The following is an 18,011-nucleotide window of genomic DNA, read 5'->3' on the forward strand; positions in this document are numbered from 1 at the left end:
GCCACACAAGAGAGTGCTTGTGTGAAAATCCCAGGAGAAGGAGTCTCCACCAAGTACAAATAACGATACTGTCAGCAGCACCAGCATGTGCCTTTTCACACTGTCCTGCTGGTTGCTTGTGCTGACTCTGATGGATCTCCTCTGCCCATGAGAGCACACTTGATTTTCCTTTACCCTGTTCCTCCTGGGGGAAGGAGGGGGGGGGAAGGTGCCAGGCAGTGGAGGAGAGGTTTTGTTGTGAGATTGGTACCATTAATTCATTGCAAATGGGTATTGCAGGTCTTGGTTTGGGAACTGGTATAAATTATTGCTAGCATGACGTTGATTCAGACAGATGAGCAGTAGGAGCTGGTAGCTAGCATTGCTTTTAAAGCAGACACAGAGGGATTATATAAGGACTTGAAAACCTGTAATGTCAGAGGAATGCTGTTCCGAAAGCTGCCTGGCAGATTTATAGCCTAGAACCAACTTCTGCAGGTACCTTCACGGAGTGTCACAGCGATGGTGACACTTTGCTCTCCAGATCAAGTCCCGGCTGACGTGGAGTCCGTGTGGTGATGCCCCAGTTGGACCCTGGAGTGGGTGGCAGAGCAGGGCTTGCGACTGGAAAATTACATCTCTACCTGTGCTGCTCAGCTGCCCAGCACGAGTTACTGTAGAATTTTATCTTTTGGATAAATATCCATATCTCAAGGCTGACTGCTACCCCTTGAGTGACTGAAAGTCCCCAGAGGTCCCTATAACAACTCTTTTCCTCTCTTCCAGAATATCCCAGCTCATTTCTCTTGTGCATTTTTAGGTACAGGGCTCCTGACTATGAGGTGTGTTAACACTTTGATTGAATCCCTCTTTCTTCCCCTCTTGTCCACATACATCACTTCTTCTGCTGACTGAGTTGCTTTAACTTCTCTGCTTGATTGAATGGAGCAGGCCAAGTGCCAACTCTTTCCTGCCAGGATTTCTGTGCTTAATACTGAGATAAGACTAAAATCCTAGGTACTTTTTTTCTGGTGCTTTTAATAATAAATAACTTTTCTTGACATCTTGCTTCAAATCATACCATGCTTTGTGTCAGATGCACTCCTCTCTGGAGAATTTAAGGAGGGCATTTCAAAGGAACCAGATGTTTAATCTTTCTTGTGGAGTTGGCTGCCACACAGGAGCTAACTGGAAATTGTGAGGTGTTTTACACTTGAGAAAGGCTTTCCATTTCACGGTCTTTCTAAATCAAAAGAAAGCTGTGTATTGGCTGAGCATCATATAAACCAGAAAAAGAACAGACTTGCTGCATGCCATCTCTCTGTTTACTCTTTGCAAAGATGGGCCTTTCCTGGCAAAATGTCCTCAAGACGTTTATGGAGTCCACAGAGAAAAATGATCCCTTGAAATGGAAAAGTCCAAGGTTATATGCTGTAGACATCCTGTGTTGCACAAAGTTGCTTCCAGGGTTTTAAACTGATCTAGTTGCTGAAGTGAAGACAAGCACCTCTTAGGATTTTTGAAAGTACCAAAGGGTGTGCTAATCACGTATGTTAAGCACATGCCTGCTTTTGGGAATCTGTCCTCACAGTCATCTGTGTTTTAAGGCACCAAATGTCTACTTGATGGTCTTCTTACTTCCTCAGCTATCCCAAAGAGATGAGAGCACAGCCCTACTCCAGTAAGGTGACAATAAATAGTCTCTATGAATGCTTTCCCCTTAATACTTCCTCATTTCTACTCTTCCTTGGGATGCTGTTGACCAATTGCTGACTGATTTAGCAAAGTTTCGCTTTACCTGACTCATCCCCTAGTCCTGTAGCATTTGAATGGTTGTGGCACAGATGCCAAGGTGGAAAAGCCGTAGCTCAATTCCCTGGATGTGCTTAGATAGTGTTAAATGTAGAAAAGATGATGTTTCTTCCTCCTACTTGTCTCAAATGTTTAAGTGTCTGGTGGTGTCACATTTTCTAAGAAAGATGCGGGCCCACCCAGCCTGTGTTGTGCCCTGGAGATGGTCATGAGTGCTGGGAGGTGAAAGTAGATGTTTATGAAGAAAAGTAAGACTGAAACGTGAAAGACTAGTCAAAACCTGCTAAAAATTGTCTTTGTGTCCCTTTTGCTTCATTTTCTTCATTGGATGTCTATCAATGTGTTACTGGGATGCAGTTTGGATGAGACCTGTGTAAAGGAAAAATGCCTTTCAGGTCCTCAGTCTGAGATACAGTAATAGAGCAATTTATTTTTGGAGAGTGCTTAGCTCTATGCACTCTGGGTCCCTTTGGGTGTCTTGAATTAGGCACTCAGAACTGCAGTTCTTCCTGCCTATGGTTTGCTGCATAATCTCTGTTCTACTCACCTCCTCCCCAGACTTTCTGATGTTTCCTTGGCACAGGTATCCTCCTCACTCCTGTCTAGTTCCTACCAAGGGTTGTGTTTCTTTTTCTACCTTCCAACAGTTGCCAATTCAGGATTCACTAGAAACCGCTGTGCCAGCTCTTTGATATTCAGAAGCTGTCGGGTTTTCTGTCTGTTTCCTGACCTAGCATGACTCTACTAATAATGCAAAAACTTCAAGGCTGATGTCCTGGCAGCCTAAATCAGGAGGTCAGTCTGTAAATCTAGTTACAGTTTTCTTTGCCTCAGTAAAGGCAGTAAGTCGAACATAATGTAAACAAGGTGGTTGGATCACTTCACCCACCAGTAGTAATGTGGTGGGTGATGCAGGCAAATTTAATGGACATGATTAAATCTCCTGTTCCAGTCTGGCAGCTGATTAGCTGCAGGGGGCAGGCAGGAATTTCCTTTCTGCTCTGCAGTTGCACTCTTTCCAAGCCCTCCTTCATGCTTCTGCCAAGCATCTCAAAGTGCTTTGCATTTTTAATTATGCTTCTGAACGCCTCCGTGAAGAGTGGAGATGAGAGATAGTATGATCCCAAATGGAACCATGGGACAACTGAGGCACTGGGAGGTGGCAACCTGCTTGGAATGAGAGAGGTTGGTACCATTAGACTTGGAGAAAGGGGAGATGAGCATCCCAGAAACCTTCTCTTGGGGTTCATGTTGGTCTACTGAAATTGTGCCTGGTTCTTAACAGTCTGTCTTTAACACACTTAAGTCTTGGTTGTCTGCTTTTATGTATATATTAGTATATAGTCACTGATGGGGAAATAAATCTTTCTCCTCTGGAAGTTTTAATTTATTTTTGTCTTTCTTCACTCTCTTCCTCTGATTTCTGAACAGAATGGCCTGTATGTGTGTTTCTTCTCTTTGTATGGAGAAGCACTTTGCTCTGAAATAGCCTGAGGTATTGGCTGTGGCTGAGGCAGAGAACTGGTTCAGCTCTGTAAATGACTCTGTGCTTTGTCCCTATGGGGGAAATTAGTGAATTTACTGTGTGGGTTCACCTTCAGAGGGTGTACCTGGAGGTACACTGGCTTTGATTTCTTTACCTGAGATGTACAGCTGAAGAACTGGTCTTGCAACATCGAGGAGGAGAAAATACTCTTATTGAGGCGTGCTTTGGTCCAAAGAGGAGACCAGAGATGTCCAAAAAAACTGTCACATATTAACTTATCATCTTACCCGCATATTGCTAATGCCGTGGCTGACAAAACACTGAGAGCAGTAGTGATTAGCTGAGTCTTCACCCTCCTCAGAGTGGTGGGAGTGGGCCTTTTGCAGCTTACTTACAGCCCTAAAGCCCAATGGGGAACAGTGTATTTTGGATCTCACGGGGTGGGGAGCGTTTCTTACAGGTGGGATTTTTTATTTTTGTGGTGGATGATTTAAGCTTTATGATTTCATGTGAACAGCATCCTCTAGAGTCTGGTTTTGTGAATCTGGAGTGGACAGAAATCTTTGATGTTGAGGCTTGAGCCAGCAACTTCATGGCTGGAGAGAGGCAGTGTTTCAGGCATAGCCTATAGCTCCCACTGCTATAGGGCATCCTGCCCAGCACCCTGTCGTGGTAGGAATAGAGGTGTCTTCCTGAAGTGCTCTGAAGCTTAGGGCTGAGGCCAAAGTCTGTCTTACTAGGCATTTAAGTTTCTAAGATGTGTGACTAAATAAAATGTCTGAATCTGATCCTTAGCTTAGTCTCAAGGCTTAATTATAAATAAGTAATATCTTAATCACTTTATAGTTTCCAGCATTCTCTCATTGAATGTCTCTGTGCTGGCACTTGGAGAGCATTCATCATAGTGGAAGATATATGTCTGTTTGGGCTGCACATGGTGTAATTAAGTATCAGCTGAGCCCGTAGCATAATGTGACAATTCTCGTTGTGACCAGCTGAAATAACTCACTCTAACAACTGTGCTCTTCTTACTCCTCTATTTCAGTTCCCAAGAAGCTACTGCATGAAACTCAGCCAAGACCAACCAATTACCAAGGATATCAGAAGCCACATTTTCCACTGCAGCCAAGAGTGTTTGATCTCAATGTTATAGGGGACGGAGTGCTCCTTTCTGATGTCTCTCCTTCCAGTATAGGACGAGCTCTCCCAGGTAGCTGTGACTATTGTGATGTTGCCCCAAACCTAACTGTGTTGTGATAACTGTTCCTTTCTATCTCCTCATTTCTGTCTCCTGGATTTCTCTATTGTGCCCAAACCCCATCCATGTCACAGTCAGAAAGGAAGCTTTGAGCTATGATCAGTGACGGGCTAAAGTGAACTGTGAAACTGTTCAAGAAACACTGAGTTTCCTGAAATAGCAGTCGTGGCCATGCATGTCAAAACTCATCACAGAAATACTTTGCAGACCTGTGTAATACAGTGGCAAAGGAAAAAAAACCACACAGGGCAGAGACAGTAGATCTGCCTCACAGGGAATGGAGAAGTTTTGAACTGAGCTTTGAAATATGATGCTATTTTCATAAAATGCAAAGTGAAGAGATGTGAATGAAGTCTCAGGTATCTATAGGGATAGGTGAGTAGAAGGAAGAGGTGCTGTATGAATAAGAGAAAAGCATAGGTGAGCATGTACTGGGTTACTCGATGGGTTTGCATTGTTTCCCAACATGCAATGGATAGTATATGACACTACTGAAATTTCCAGCCTGTGCTCCCAGAGGTTCAGCTCTAGGGTGGGTATGGGCTAAGCTGCCTGGTCTCTGTCTACACTCCTGACAATGTTAATCTGCAGCTTGGATAGTCAATCCACAAATAATTAAGAACTGGCAATAACAAATTTGTCCCTTTGGAGGCCTTACTGAAAAATCGCCAAGGAAAAGAGTTTTGAGTTAGCACCAAATAAATATTGTGATCCTGGAGATACTTTTAAACAAGAAAAAAGATATCCTGAACTCATTTTCATTCATCTAAACATTTCACTTCAATAAGTGACACCTTTTATTTAGTTTTCACATTGTTTATTCATTCATTTTCAAAATATGCACTACTTTTCAAACAAAGATGTCATTTTGAAATTAAAAGCTAAAAAAATGTTTGAAAAATAACAAAGCAAATACATTTTCTGTTTTGTTTCTCTTATTAAAACTATTTGCTAAAGTCAGCCTGGTATCATGAATAGCCTCTCCTGTGTTTATACTGTGGTGTTGGGCAAATTATTGCTGGCTGAAATAATTTTGCTCAGCTTTGGTGTAAATTCATGGAGAAACCATTCAAGTGACTGGGAACAGCTAAGAAGGGTGAGGAGAAAACCAGTAGTAGTGAGCTGATTAGGTATAGACAAGTTTTCCAAGCTAGCCAGGAGGAAAGGGGATGTATTCTCTTATGGTCCTGGAGTGACTTGTGGGGCCAGGGAACCACACAGTGTAGCAACACATGGCCCTTGTGAAATTGTGTGTGTTTGTTTTTTTCCTTCTGCATAAGTCCAGTTATTTTCTGTCTTCCATGTCTGTGCTTGTACAATCCTGCCAATGATAAAACCAGTTCTGTGGTTTTGTGGTGTTCTTTGCTGGAGTTTAGTGTATGCAGATGAGTATTCATTTAAAAACTGGTTTGATTGCATCTCTTCTTTGGATAAGTTAGAAGTTAAAAAAAAAAAGGTTCTTCTATGTCTCACTTGAGAAGCGTCTTAAATATACTATTATTGCACAGTGTGGTTTACAAGGGATGCATCATACCCAGCAGAGGTGTCCATCTGATATATGGCTATGAAATATATATGTGATTATGTCCTGGAAGTGCCCTTCATTTATTGTGAAGAGATTTTGAATTAACCAGTTCAGAGCCAGACCTCAGTAAGGACGCATCTCAGGCAAGATCAGTTATCCCCATATAAATGTGTAATTTGTGATGACCTGGGGTGTTTACCTGGCTTCTAGAAGGGTGAGAGTTTCTCCTACATCATACCTGTCATCTCTAAATGGATGTCCTCCATGGGGTGTCTTAGATGGCTATGTATGAGCAAATACATCAAGCTTTAAGTGTCTACTACAGGGAGAGCTGAATGGCTTTCGGATATCCCTCAACTAATAGCAGGATTCCATTGCCTAAGTTTAGATGCATGGTGCTACTTGAGTTGCTCTGAAGTATCCAGGTTCAGTTTTTAGAAATGAAATATTTACCCTGCTTCTGTGGATTTCTTTGGAACAGTGGTAGGGAAAAATTCAACCCCTAGTACAGACAGATTTACTGGACAGGGAGAATAAAGGAAAGATTAGAGGCCACATTAGTGCCTACATCTGAATTGAAAGATTTTTTTAAGACTTTGCTATTGGTGGTCCTGCTGAATGTGCCCTTGACCTTCTGTGTCCCATTGCCTCCATTTGCACAAGTGATCCACAGTGATCTCTAGTCTCCTAAAGCAACAGGTTCTTGGAATATTTTATCTGTTGGGATATGAGCCACCCATGTTTAAAAACTTTGCTTGAAGGCCAGTCATTAACACCTTGGTGGCCTTTAACATGTAGGTTTCCCAAGGCCATGCAGCTATTCAGTGGCAGAGATGCAGCAGCACCCGCATTCCTTCAGGCTGATCCCTTACAGCGACACCTGGACAACCATCCCCATTGCTTCTCCTCCGAGGCAGATGAGGAGTTGGCATCACAGCATGCACATTCATGCACTCAGTCCCTCTCCATCCAGTATTACCTGTTCTGTTTGACACCCCTCACTTTCTGTTGCTGCTTCCCTGGGCTGAGCCGCTTCCTGGCACCTGCAGCGGGAAGCTGAAGGTGACGTGTCACACTGCTGTTTGCAGGGAGAGGAGACAGATCAGGCAACCCATGAACAAAGACCATCTCGCACCATGACTGCTGACAGAATGCCTTTGTATGTATGGCACTGGTGGCACCACTGGAGATGGAGCTGGCAGTTTCCCGAATTTAATACCTGCAGATAAGTGGGAGCCTGGTGCAAGTCTGTGATTTTACAGAGCGATGCTTGCTTTTGTTCAGAACTAGACACCCAGGGAAGGGAGCCTGAAAATCTGTAATAACTGCAGTTAAACACTCACGTGGATGACAGAGCTGCATCCTTTGCACTGACTTTTTCCTGTGTTGAAAACAATTAGTGTTTTGTCAGTAGGGGGGTGTCTGTCTGCAGATCAAGGTGCAGGGAGCCCTCAACAGTGAGGTGATAAGATTTGAAAGGGTCTCTTTGAGCCTCCTGGAATGAGCTGCTTCCTTAGCTTCAGTCTTCAACAAATAAAATCAAATCATTAACCCATGTTCACTCACCTCTCCAAAGGGGAAATGGTGTCTAGGTGAAATACAATACGAGCAGGCTTCTGAAGGAAGTCATAAACCAAGGTCTGCCCTTCCCCACTAAGGCTGGAGAGAAAGCCCGTCTGTTTGCCAGGTGTGGATGGGTCACTACAGCGCGGCACCGGCAGAGGGTTGCTGGCTCTGCCTGTGTTTCCTAGTCCTCCTTACAAGCTTAACTGAACACACTGTTGATAAAGGTTCCTTTGATTTACATAAGAGAAAATAAACCTGATTATGTATTTGCTGTAGCGTAGATGGGTGTGTCTAAGTGGTGACATGAAACAGCAGGAGATGGGGGAGAGAAGATGATGCCTGGATGCAGGCAGAATATGTACTCAGCTGAAGCTACTTGAGAAGGTTTAGTTACCCCCCAAAAAAGGGCAAATCTGTGTGGCTTGCTCTTGAGCAGCTCCAGATTTCTGAACACAGATGCTGACCTGGTGGGGCTAGGGCAGGGTAGGGCTGGGACACGTTCATCGTTCCTCATTCCATTTCTGTTTCAAAGCAGAGAAGAAGAAAGGGAGATCTGCCACTTTCTACCCTCTAGACAACACCCCTCTCCTGCTTCCTGTGGATGAGACACAACCGCCAGTGCTCTCCAGCAGCATGGAGCCTGTGGGCGTCAGCACGGAGATGGCCCTGCTCAGCAATATCCTGGCAGCCTATGCCTTCATCACAGGTAGGTCTTGTGGTTGCCATCTCCCTGGGCTCTTGCAAGCTTTTTGAAGACCCTCATTTTTCAGTCACCTGAGGCTAAATCTGCCTCTTTGAACTGCTTACGTATTTCATTCATCTCTCTGCAAACTCTCCCTTGAAAGACCTGACCGGGGCAGCTCTAGCAGGCAGTATATATACCAGAGTTTATTGTGCTCTGCTTTCCACTGGATTTGCTCTCATCTGCAATTAAGTACAATGTAATCTTACATGTGGTATTATTCCTAATGCTTCATTTTCCTGGAGATCAAAGCCTGGCTCATTAGGGAGGCAAGCTTGTTGTCCCGTAATTTGGAAAATAAGCGGCACTCAGAACATTACACTGCTTAAGAGAATTTGGCCTATCTTCAGTAGAAGTGTGAAGATGAAGTAACTTGAGAATCTACTTAATTGAATATTTAAATTTAGTTTAGAGTAAGATTTCCTTGGATCACAGCTTATCTTTCACCCACATATATTTTTCAAGTAACAAGAGGAGCAGTCTTCTAAAAAGATTCACTTTAAAAGGTGAAAGAAAAGTGATAAAACCAGGGGGAATGACTTTAAACTGAAAGAGAGCGGGTTTATATTAGATATTAGGAAGAAATTGTTTACTGTGAGGATGGTGAGGCACTTCCACAGGTTGCCCAGAGAGGTCATGGCTGCCCTATCCCTGGTAGTGTTTAAGGCCAGGTTGGATGGAGCCCTGAGCAATCTGCTCTAGTGGAAGGTGTCTCTGCCCATGGAAGGGGATTGGAACAATATGAGCTTTAAGATTCCTTCCAACCCAAACCATTCTATGATTCTATGAAATAAAGATTGTGTGCCCTACTGAGTGCTTGGGGTCAGTACCACTGGTAGTGACAGGACAGCAGAGGCAGGTGATAGACTGCAAATATTTCCCACAGAATGAGATGCCTTGTCAGCAGTAGGGATTGCCTACACTAGTTGCCTACATTACTTGAAGGAACTAACCCAAAAAATGGAGGATAGAGGACCACTGTCTGAATAGCATCAAATGCTCTAATTCAGCATATTTCAAGCCAATTTGTGCTGCTTTCCCAAAAGGAAGGCCTTGGTGACTGTGTAAATAGCCTCTCAAGGCAGAAAATGCTATCTCTGGTCACTTTTTTCTTGGGTGTCTGTGTGCCATTCAGTCCTGCTAATGCATTAAATACTAGTGCATTCCTGATGCCTTGCTCTTGATCTTGCTGAGATGCCACCATGCTGCTACAGACAAGTGTTTGGATTTGAAGCAGCTAACCTGGGCTTCGCATTTTGGAATCACTGAGTAGTAAGTGTTTCTGCACATTACTTAGTGAAGTGTCATTCTAAAAGGACCATGAATGGTTATACAAAGTTCTGCTCTTCTGCACATCCAGTGGTGTCATCAGGATCCATCTTTTCAGGACACCTGTAAGAATCTGGCACATTAAGTGGAATTAGTGGTGTTCACAGAAGATAGCTGAGTAGGGTGTATTTTTTTTCTTGCGTGGGTTTCTCTAAGGAAAAATTAAAAAAAACAAGCCTTGAAGAAGTCTTCTGTCCTATGCACTTCTCCCTCCCTTACCTCCAGCTGCCACTTTTTGACATGAAAATACTTGCATTCCCAACCTTACTATAAAACAAAATGCTCTTAATATCGTATTCCCCATCTGAACAGTAACAGGCAAGAGAAGGTTGTGAGATTTATGGTCAGGGTCAGTTGGGACTATGATTCAGAGCTGCTGACCATCCCCCGTGGACTTTGCTTTCATTGATCACAGCAGAACTCTTCGACTCTGCGTTGGTTTTTTAGGGCACCTCCCCTTCCTGAGGTGTCAGTCTTGGAAGGAGCCTCTAGGTTTTTCTGTAGCACAAACAACTTTAACTGTCTTATTGCTGGGGGATTTGCTTTGCTTGCTGTTGCTTGCCCTCTCATGATGTGGTCTCCTTGTACTGAGTTCACATTCACTGGATGTCACATAGATGAAGTGAGACTTCATGACTCAGTTCAGGACCTGGTTGCTTGTGTTTTCCAGTGTATCATAGAATCACAGAACGTTTTGGGATCACAAAAGGAGGAACCTTAAAGATCATCTGTTTTCAGTGTTCTTAACCATGGCTGTTAGATGGGTTTTAGACTCAGTGATATATATATTCGGTTTGTTACTTACTACAAAAATAATTGTTGGACCTCCTCATGGATTGAAACAGCAGATGTCCTAAACCCTCTTTATCTGCTACATGTAATTTAGCCCTCTGCTTTTAGCAGAAATGATGGATTTGTCATGATTTTTGTCTCAAAACAGGAGCTTGCAGAAGAAAATTGTAAATAGGCAGGGGCAACATAGAAAAATGTTTTTTTTCTTGTGGCAGAGGGTCGTGGATACCCTCAGACACACTGCAGGAAAAAGAAGCTATGAGCTTCACCTATTTCATAGGTGAAATGAATGCTTGAAAAGATGATCCACTCTGCTACTTTTCCTGCCTCCTGGCACTGGGCTGTCTCTTAGCCTGAGGAGAGTATCCACAAGTGGTGGGATCACTTCTGTGCTCACTGCTGTCCGTGTTTTCAGCACAAAATGGCAGTTCTGGGTGGGCAGCTGCAGATGAAGAGTCTGCAGGCTTGGTCACTTCCACATGCAGAGTCTTGCGGTGCACACAGGGGAGAAGTGCCAGTACTGGTGAAAGCCTCCGTGCTCATTTCCACCATTTTTTTGACTGATGTTCCCATATAAAAGTTGGGAATGTTCATATGGACAACTGAGTAGTAAAAATCACAGCACGGCAGGAAACAAAACTTCTTTGCTGTAATCTTGATTTGCAGTTGTCATCATGGTTAGGTATCAAAGCCAGTTAGGTGTTAGTCTTATCCCAGCTTCCAGAATCTATTTCTTCAGAAACAGGGAGAAAGTGTGAACAGTGTCAATTAGGAGCGAATTTAGTAGCTGATCAAACAGATGAACATTATTTAGAGTTCAGTCTTGGACAAGACTCAGACATACCCTTAATTTAAAAGCTGATTATAGAATTAGGTTTTTAACTGGATGCAATCTCTGCCTACAAACCTCAGACCTGTTATTTGTTGTGGACCTGTTCCAAAACTTGCTTGAGTGTTTGGAAAGACTTCACCAGTCTCAGTGACAGCTGGAACAGTCTTTGCAGTCACAGTCTATCAGCAAGAGCAGAACCATTCTTCATGCTTTCGTAAATATTAAACATTCAAATTGAATCAGAGCTCTTCCAGTGCCTCCTTCTTGGGCAAGGGACTTATTCTAGTTTTGTCATTGCACTCAGGATGAAGTGGTTGGAGGGAAAACTCCACAAATCCCTGTTTTATTCTTCTTCCATAAACAAAGCTTTGCTGCCAAGGTGTTAACAAGGGGCTTCTAAAATACAACCCAGGAGATATCATTCCAAGTTTTAGACTGCTTGGCCTGAGCCTTATTAATAAGGGGCTTCTGGAGAGCTTCTTCTATTCTACAAGGGGATTTTAACAGCCTGTGGGGCTAACGGTAGGTTCCCAGGAACCTACTGTTTGTCTGGCCATGCTTAATGCTGTACCTTTTGTTGGGGGCCCTCTGAAATTTTCCTCCCAACTGAGGTTTCAGAATGCATGAAGCCATCACAGGAAACCAGCAGCGTTAATGTCTGGATTGTTTTTTATTTATTGAAACAATTTATTATGATAACAATAACAACCTTGGCCTGTGGCATTTCCTGGGGAATTGATGAGAGTCTGGGCTGATGCTCCCAGTAGATTGTTAGCCCTCAGGAAATAGGCTCTGTAATTGCTGTTGGTTTGGTTGGAAAAATAAAATAAAATGTGTTTCTAATTTTTGGCCAGTTTAAGTGCCTAGAAAATGGTGGCTTTTGTACAGAGGGTTATATAGAGCATATATATTTGTCTGCATGGATTAAATTCAGGCTTGAATCAGTGACATTTTCATCAATGCTTTCAACCAAGAAAGAGAAAGACAAGGAAGGGGAAAGGTAACCCCAGCTAAAGAAATTGATGGCAGCCAGGTCCTGCTAGAAGCTCTCAGCTGTCACCCACAGCAGTGGAAAAGCTACACTGGTTAAAATCTATGTGTTAATGAGTGTACACACACACACACATATGAATGAATATCAGAATTATATTAATTCCTGCTACTGATGTCCATACACTTTAAAGAACTTTTTTTCAAGTATAATGAGTGTTTTGAGGAGCTTCAGTGTTGATATGATGAATCTGACCCACTTTTGAGCTTTTGGAAGCTGCTGAGTATCCATTTGCTGAAGAGGGTGCCCCTCTTGGTCTTTGCAAGTAGAACGTGCAATGGGGGAGGCTCTCAAAATCACTTATGGACCGTCAAACTGCTAAATCTAGGCTATTGCTGACTTGGCTACTTCAACTGAGAAAAAGCAGATTGAGCCCATGGTTTTTAGCTTAAGTTGCTCTTTCTGCTGTGAAAAAAAAAAGAGAGATGCTGCTGCTGTGCAAGTGGAGTGTGCGTATGATAAATGCCAAGACTGCAGTTGAATGTAAGGTTATAGCTTTGTGAGGAAATCCAGACAGTGTCTCAGATATTGACAGAGTAGCTGTAGGAGCTCATAAATGCCACTGGAGCCCAAAGATTCAATTACAACCATGGTGCTGCATGAAGGGCTGTACTACAAGCAGGAGCAGGGGATGAAAGATGGTTACTTAAGTAGCAATCGAAGTGCATTTTGTTCATGAGCTGGATACAGTAGCATGAAAAAAAAAGTGTGGAGGAGAAAGAAAAAGCAGGACACGGGCAAACCCGGGGGCACAGAAACCGCCTGTGTCTGTGTCTCAGGCTCCTATCCATGTTTTTTTTATGAGTTGCTTTAAAGGAACAAGCAGTGGAACTAATGCAACCAAATTAAGCCCATGTGTGTGCAGAACGTGGTACTCAGGAAAGTGTCCCTGGTGTCCTGTCAACCGGGCAGAGCCAAGGCAGGGGGGACCCAGCACCTTCCAGTACAAGCACGTCAGTTGTGCTTGTTTGCTCTTCTCACACTCCCAAGCTCCAGATGTCCCCAGAGCCCTCCTTAGGGCTACTTGCAAAAGGACCTTGGTGATTAGTGTCCTCAGTGTCCTCAGTTACATTGCACATGGAAGTAAAAGTGTCATCAGGAGTGATTCTGCTTTCCTTGGAGTTTCCAAATCTCTGAAATTTAAGCCGCTTCTTCACTGTTCACACAAGACCAGATGGACAGCAGCAGCAACTTTGCTACTGCACAAACAAGGCTGAAGTTTTAATTTGAGTCCTGTCCCCTGAATTCAGGGTAGCCATTAGCTTCATTGGAGCAAGGGTGTCACTTGCCAGGCTGCTGCAGGGGTCATTGGCACATCCTTCATGCCTGCTCTGGTATCTTCTCTTTTACCTTTGGATTTTGGCTGTCTCACTTTTGTCAAAGTATCTTAGTTTAAAACCTTTGGCTTTGGTCTCACTTGGCTTTCCAACTAACTACTGCTGCATTTCATAGAATGGTTTGGTTGGAAGGAACCTTAAAGATCATCTAGTTTCAACCTCCTCTTCATGAGCCCACTGGCACATTCAGTTTAGTGTCCAATTTGTTGTGTCACAGCAGAGTTTGCAGGAGGCTGATCCACCTCTTTCTCTTTTTGGGCTTGCTGAAGGTATCTGCTGCACTTTCCTCCTCCTTTTTTCTCCCTCTGTTCAGCCTGATTTTTTTCCCATGTCATCCACGTCAACCACTCTTGCATCAGTTTTATGTTTTATTAGCCAGTTTTCAGACTATCTTGACATCTTCCTTCACCTTGGCCTGTCAGTCACCTTTGAGATTCATTTGGGAGAGAAGTGAAGAGCACAAAGCTGTTTTGTCTCTGTAACTGTTCCGTGAGCACATCCAGACACCAAACTACACACTGCCTTGAACGGTACATGAAACAGTGTTTGGGTTCTGACCACAAAATTAGAGAATAATTTAGGTTGGAAGAGGCCTCTGGGAGTCTTCCGGTCCAACCTCCTGCTCAGAACATGACTAACTTCAGATTTAGAGCCAGCTTTGAAATTAGAGCAGGGTTTTGTCCTGTTGAGTTTTGAACATCTCCAAATAGTCTCCAGTTCACCTTCTGCAAACTTTAAGGAGACCAGCTGGAAAGGGCAGCTTTTAAAAACACAGTGGGGGAAGTGAAAGTAGAGTGTAGTCTTTTAGCTACAGAGATCTTTTGAGGCCAAATGTCAGGCTCTCAGCTGATGGGAGCTGTTACAGATCCATCACTCAGTTCAAGGGAATAAAACTCATCTGAGGAACTGACTCCATCCTTCAACTCAGGACACTCATCAGACTCTGCAGAGTAGAGCTGGCCTTGGCACTTCTGCTGGGTTCACCTTTACCCATTTAGTGTGCCTATAAAAAAGGTGATTCAGCCCAGAGGAATTGCAGTTACAACATTTATGATAATTACACTTCCAAGTAGTCCCATGGAAAAAAAAAAAAAGAAAAGAATGTGGTAAATAAACAAGATGGCCTAGTTTGAAAAGCATTGTGGATCCTTTGGAGTCCTGTTATATCACCTCAGAAATGTGGCTATGCAGGATTCATCCTGTTGGTGCACTGACTCCAGCTATGCCTGTGGAGCACAGGTATAGCTTTTGGTGGTCTGGGCGGGAAGCCAGCACACTTGCCTTAGATAAGCAAATGAAACCTATGAATAAATAATATGCATTTTTTCCATACTGCCAAGCCTCCCATTTCAGCTGGGCCACAGCACAGAGAGCATATAAAGTTTTGTAATCATCTTTATGCCTGTTATGAAGATAGTGGATGTGACAGCAAGATGCACTTACCTGCTGCTGGGTGTGCAGCACGCTGGTGAAAACCCTGTGAGAAATAGCTTTTAATTCCATGGACTGCTCTCTTGCCTTCCAGACAACTCCAAGACACGGCTGCAGCAAAGCCACATTCTGCATGTGGGCAAATGCCTTGGCAGCAAATCTACCGTTTAAATTCTCCTTCCTGATTCCCTCAGGGGGAGGAGGCAGAGAAGGGCATAGAAGTAAAAGCAGTCACTGGAAACTCTGCCCCTCCAGAGACCGTGCCCGGTGTGAGCATGGAAAGGCTGTGTGTGTTCTGTTCTTTTGAGGGTTGTTCTTGATCACCATTTCCTTTCTCCTGCCAGAAAACCCTGAGCGGGCTGCTCTGTATTTTGTCTCCGGAGTGTGCATTGGACTTGTCCTGACCCTGCTGGCCCTGGTGCTCAGGGTGTCCTGCCGGACGGACTGCAAACGCTCCTCCTCCAAAAAGCCTCCTCGGGAGCGGGAGAGCGACAGCGACAGTAGTGACAGCGACGACGATTCGGACACCACCTCGGACCTGTCCGCCCGCAGGCACCGCAGGTTCGAGAGGACTTTGAACATGAACGTCTTCACTTCGGCGGAGGAGCTGGAGCGGGCACAGCGGCTGGAGGAGCGGGAGCGCATCATCCGGGAGATCTGGATGAACGGCCAGCCCGACATCCCAGGGACCAGGAGTCTCAACCGCTACTACTAAAGTGATTGGGAGTCCAACTGTCCTGCCCTACGCCCTGGGGCTGCTCCACACGTGATAGAGGAGGGGGGGGCGGAATATTTTGTGGGTGTCTCCCCTTTTCCTATCAGGTGTGCCACCTGGAGTGGTGTGGATGGACAGCAATAAAGCTTTCCCCGTCTCCTTCTCCCTGATATGTTGCTATCACCTCTCTTCACGGACACTTTCTGGTTTCAACAGAGGTGGTTGCCAACTTCATTTCTTAGTAGCAGGCAGGAAGGTGACAGTTACAGTCCTCCCACATGGGATATGGTATTCAGCACGCTGCAATATGAGTACTCCTCTCTTGGCTGAGGAGAGAAGTCTCCCAGGAGTTGGTTTTCATTTAGGATTTTTTGGTTTCCCTTTCCTGAGGACTGTGGGAGCACTATGAACAAAATGACAAATCTGGAAAGATGATTTGAGGAGGGAGGGGGAAGTGCATCCTGACGGATTGTCTTGTGACTTCAGAAGCCATGAGATTACCCTGATTAAAACCCAACAGCAAATATGACTTGTTAAGAACTGCGGGGTGGGGGGAGGGGGATTCTTCCATCGTGAAATCATCTCGGTGCTTGGATGTTCGCCATAGTGTATTCAGTTATTTATGGCTGTCTTTTCATCTTCCTTTTCAATGGGAACATTTAGTTTTTTTACTGACACCTCAGGGATAAAATCCTATTATTTTTTTGAGTCTGTTCTCCCTGCTGGCCCCTGTCAAACACAACCCAATCCACCTCCAACAGTGAAATTATGGTAATATAAGAGATGTGTCAGTGACTGGTGAGAAGTTAACAACCTCAAAGAGGTTGAAAAATGTTTTCTTTTTGTTTTGTTTTAAATATATATATATATATTTGAAGATGCTGCACAGGAATGTGCCTTATTCTTTTTGTTGTTGTTGTTGTTAAACTACAGTTTTCCTATGGATAGCAATGCACAATGTTTTATATATTTTATTAAAAAAAATAAAAATAAAAGGTCTGTGTTTACCAGAGGAAAAATCAAGACAGAAGAAGTCACATGTGACAACAAAATAGGTAATAAATGCTAAATAAACTCTGGTTTGCTTCAATGGGTTTGAATTTGCATCCTTGGTTTTGGCACAAGTGTTGCTTGAGGGAGATGCTTTAAAAGAGCAGCACACCTCTGCAAGCAATCAAGTCTGATGTTTTCTGCATGCTGGAAACTGAAGACACTTTTTTTCTTTGGCTGCAGCCCATCAGTCCACTTCTGTGGTGTACATGGGCAGGAGCAGCTGAGCAGTGTGGTGGCTCTCAAGGGGCCACCCTAAAGCCTACCTATCCCCAAGACTCAAGTCATAGCTGGGCCAGAAGCAAATACTAAATGAACCAAAAAAAAAAACATATGCAAGAAAAGGTGCAATGTTTTAGTGCTTCTTCAGTTGTCCCATGGAGTATTCCATGGGATATCACCACCGTGCTCACTCCCAAGTGCCAGTTCACATCACTTCAGTCATAGAACTTGCTGTTTTTAACATCTGTGTGACACTGCTGTTGCCTGCATGACTTTGGGTTTGCTCCTCTCTCTTAAATAGGCATGTTAAGGGTTATATATATAACATATATATATATTAAGGGTTCACCAAATGCTGACAGTGCAAATAAAGATGAAAAGCTCTGACTACCCACAACTTTCCCTGACTCTTAAGGAGATCTTAGCACAAGATAACTGAGGATGTTTGAGTGGGGCTGTAAGGGTTCATGTGCTGTGACAAACAGCTGCATAGTGGGACTGGCACCAGGGGACTTCTTGACACTCTTTGGGATCACCATGGGGCTCTTTCCCTGGCTAAGGAAAGCTGCATCTGAAGTGCCCACAGCTACTACTTCTGGCTCTTGCAGGGTGAGAGCAAAGTTGAGTAACTGCAGCTGGTCATACTGGCTGATGAGAGGTGGCTTCACTTAGGAAGGCAATTCTAGCACTGCAGGGCAATTCTGGGTCCTGGTCCCATGAAGATTCAAATGGAAATACTCAGTATTGAACTGGAATGTAATTTTGCAGCTAATATTTAGAAATAAAGCAGGAGGCAGGTCCCAAGCCCTTGATTCCCATCGCCAGGTGCTTTAGCTGGAATGTTGATTGTACTCTGCTGAAGGTGTTGAGGAGCAAAATGATGG

General features: G+C 43.9%; 1 protein-coding gene across 6 annotated transcripts in view; it reads left to right on the plus strand.

Moving 5' to 3' along the window:
• Positions 1-17,545, plus strand: part of EVA1A (eva-1 homolog A, regulator of programmed cell death) — a 213,481-nt gene extending 195,936 nt beyond the window's left edge. For 3 of the 6 annotated variants that reach the window (XM_051810422.1, XM_051810449.1, XM_051810459.1), the window contains 3 exons: positions 4,323-4,487; positions 8,159-8,332; positions 15,485-17,545. In XM_051810422.1, coding sequence (XP_051666382.1) covers positions 4,323-4,487; positions 8,159-8,332; positions 15,485-15,855 — 710 coding nt within the window. In that variant the 3' untranslated portion in view covers positions 15,856-17,545. The remainder of the gene's footprint in view (positions 1-4,322; positions 4,488-8,158; positions 8,333-15,484) is intronic. The other 3 variants (XM_051810434.1, XM_051810432.1, XM_051810442.1) reach the window with 1 other exon arrangement.
• The last annotated feature ends 466 nt before the right edge of the window (positions 17,546-18,011 follow it).

Source organism: Manacus candei, unplaced genomic scaffold, assembly GCF_025592945.1.
Source record: "Manacus candei isolate 608988 ecotype Guabito, Panama unplaced genomic scaffold, ASM2559294v1 h1tg000007l, whole genome shotgun sequence".
NCBI classification, from domain to species: Eukaryota; Metazoa; Chordata; class Aves; order Passeriformes; family Pipridae; genus Manacus; species Manacus candei.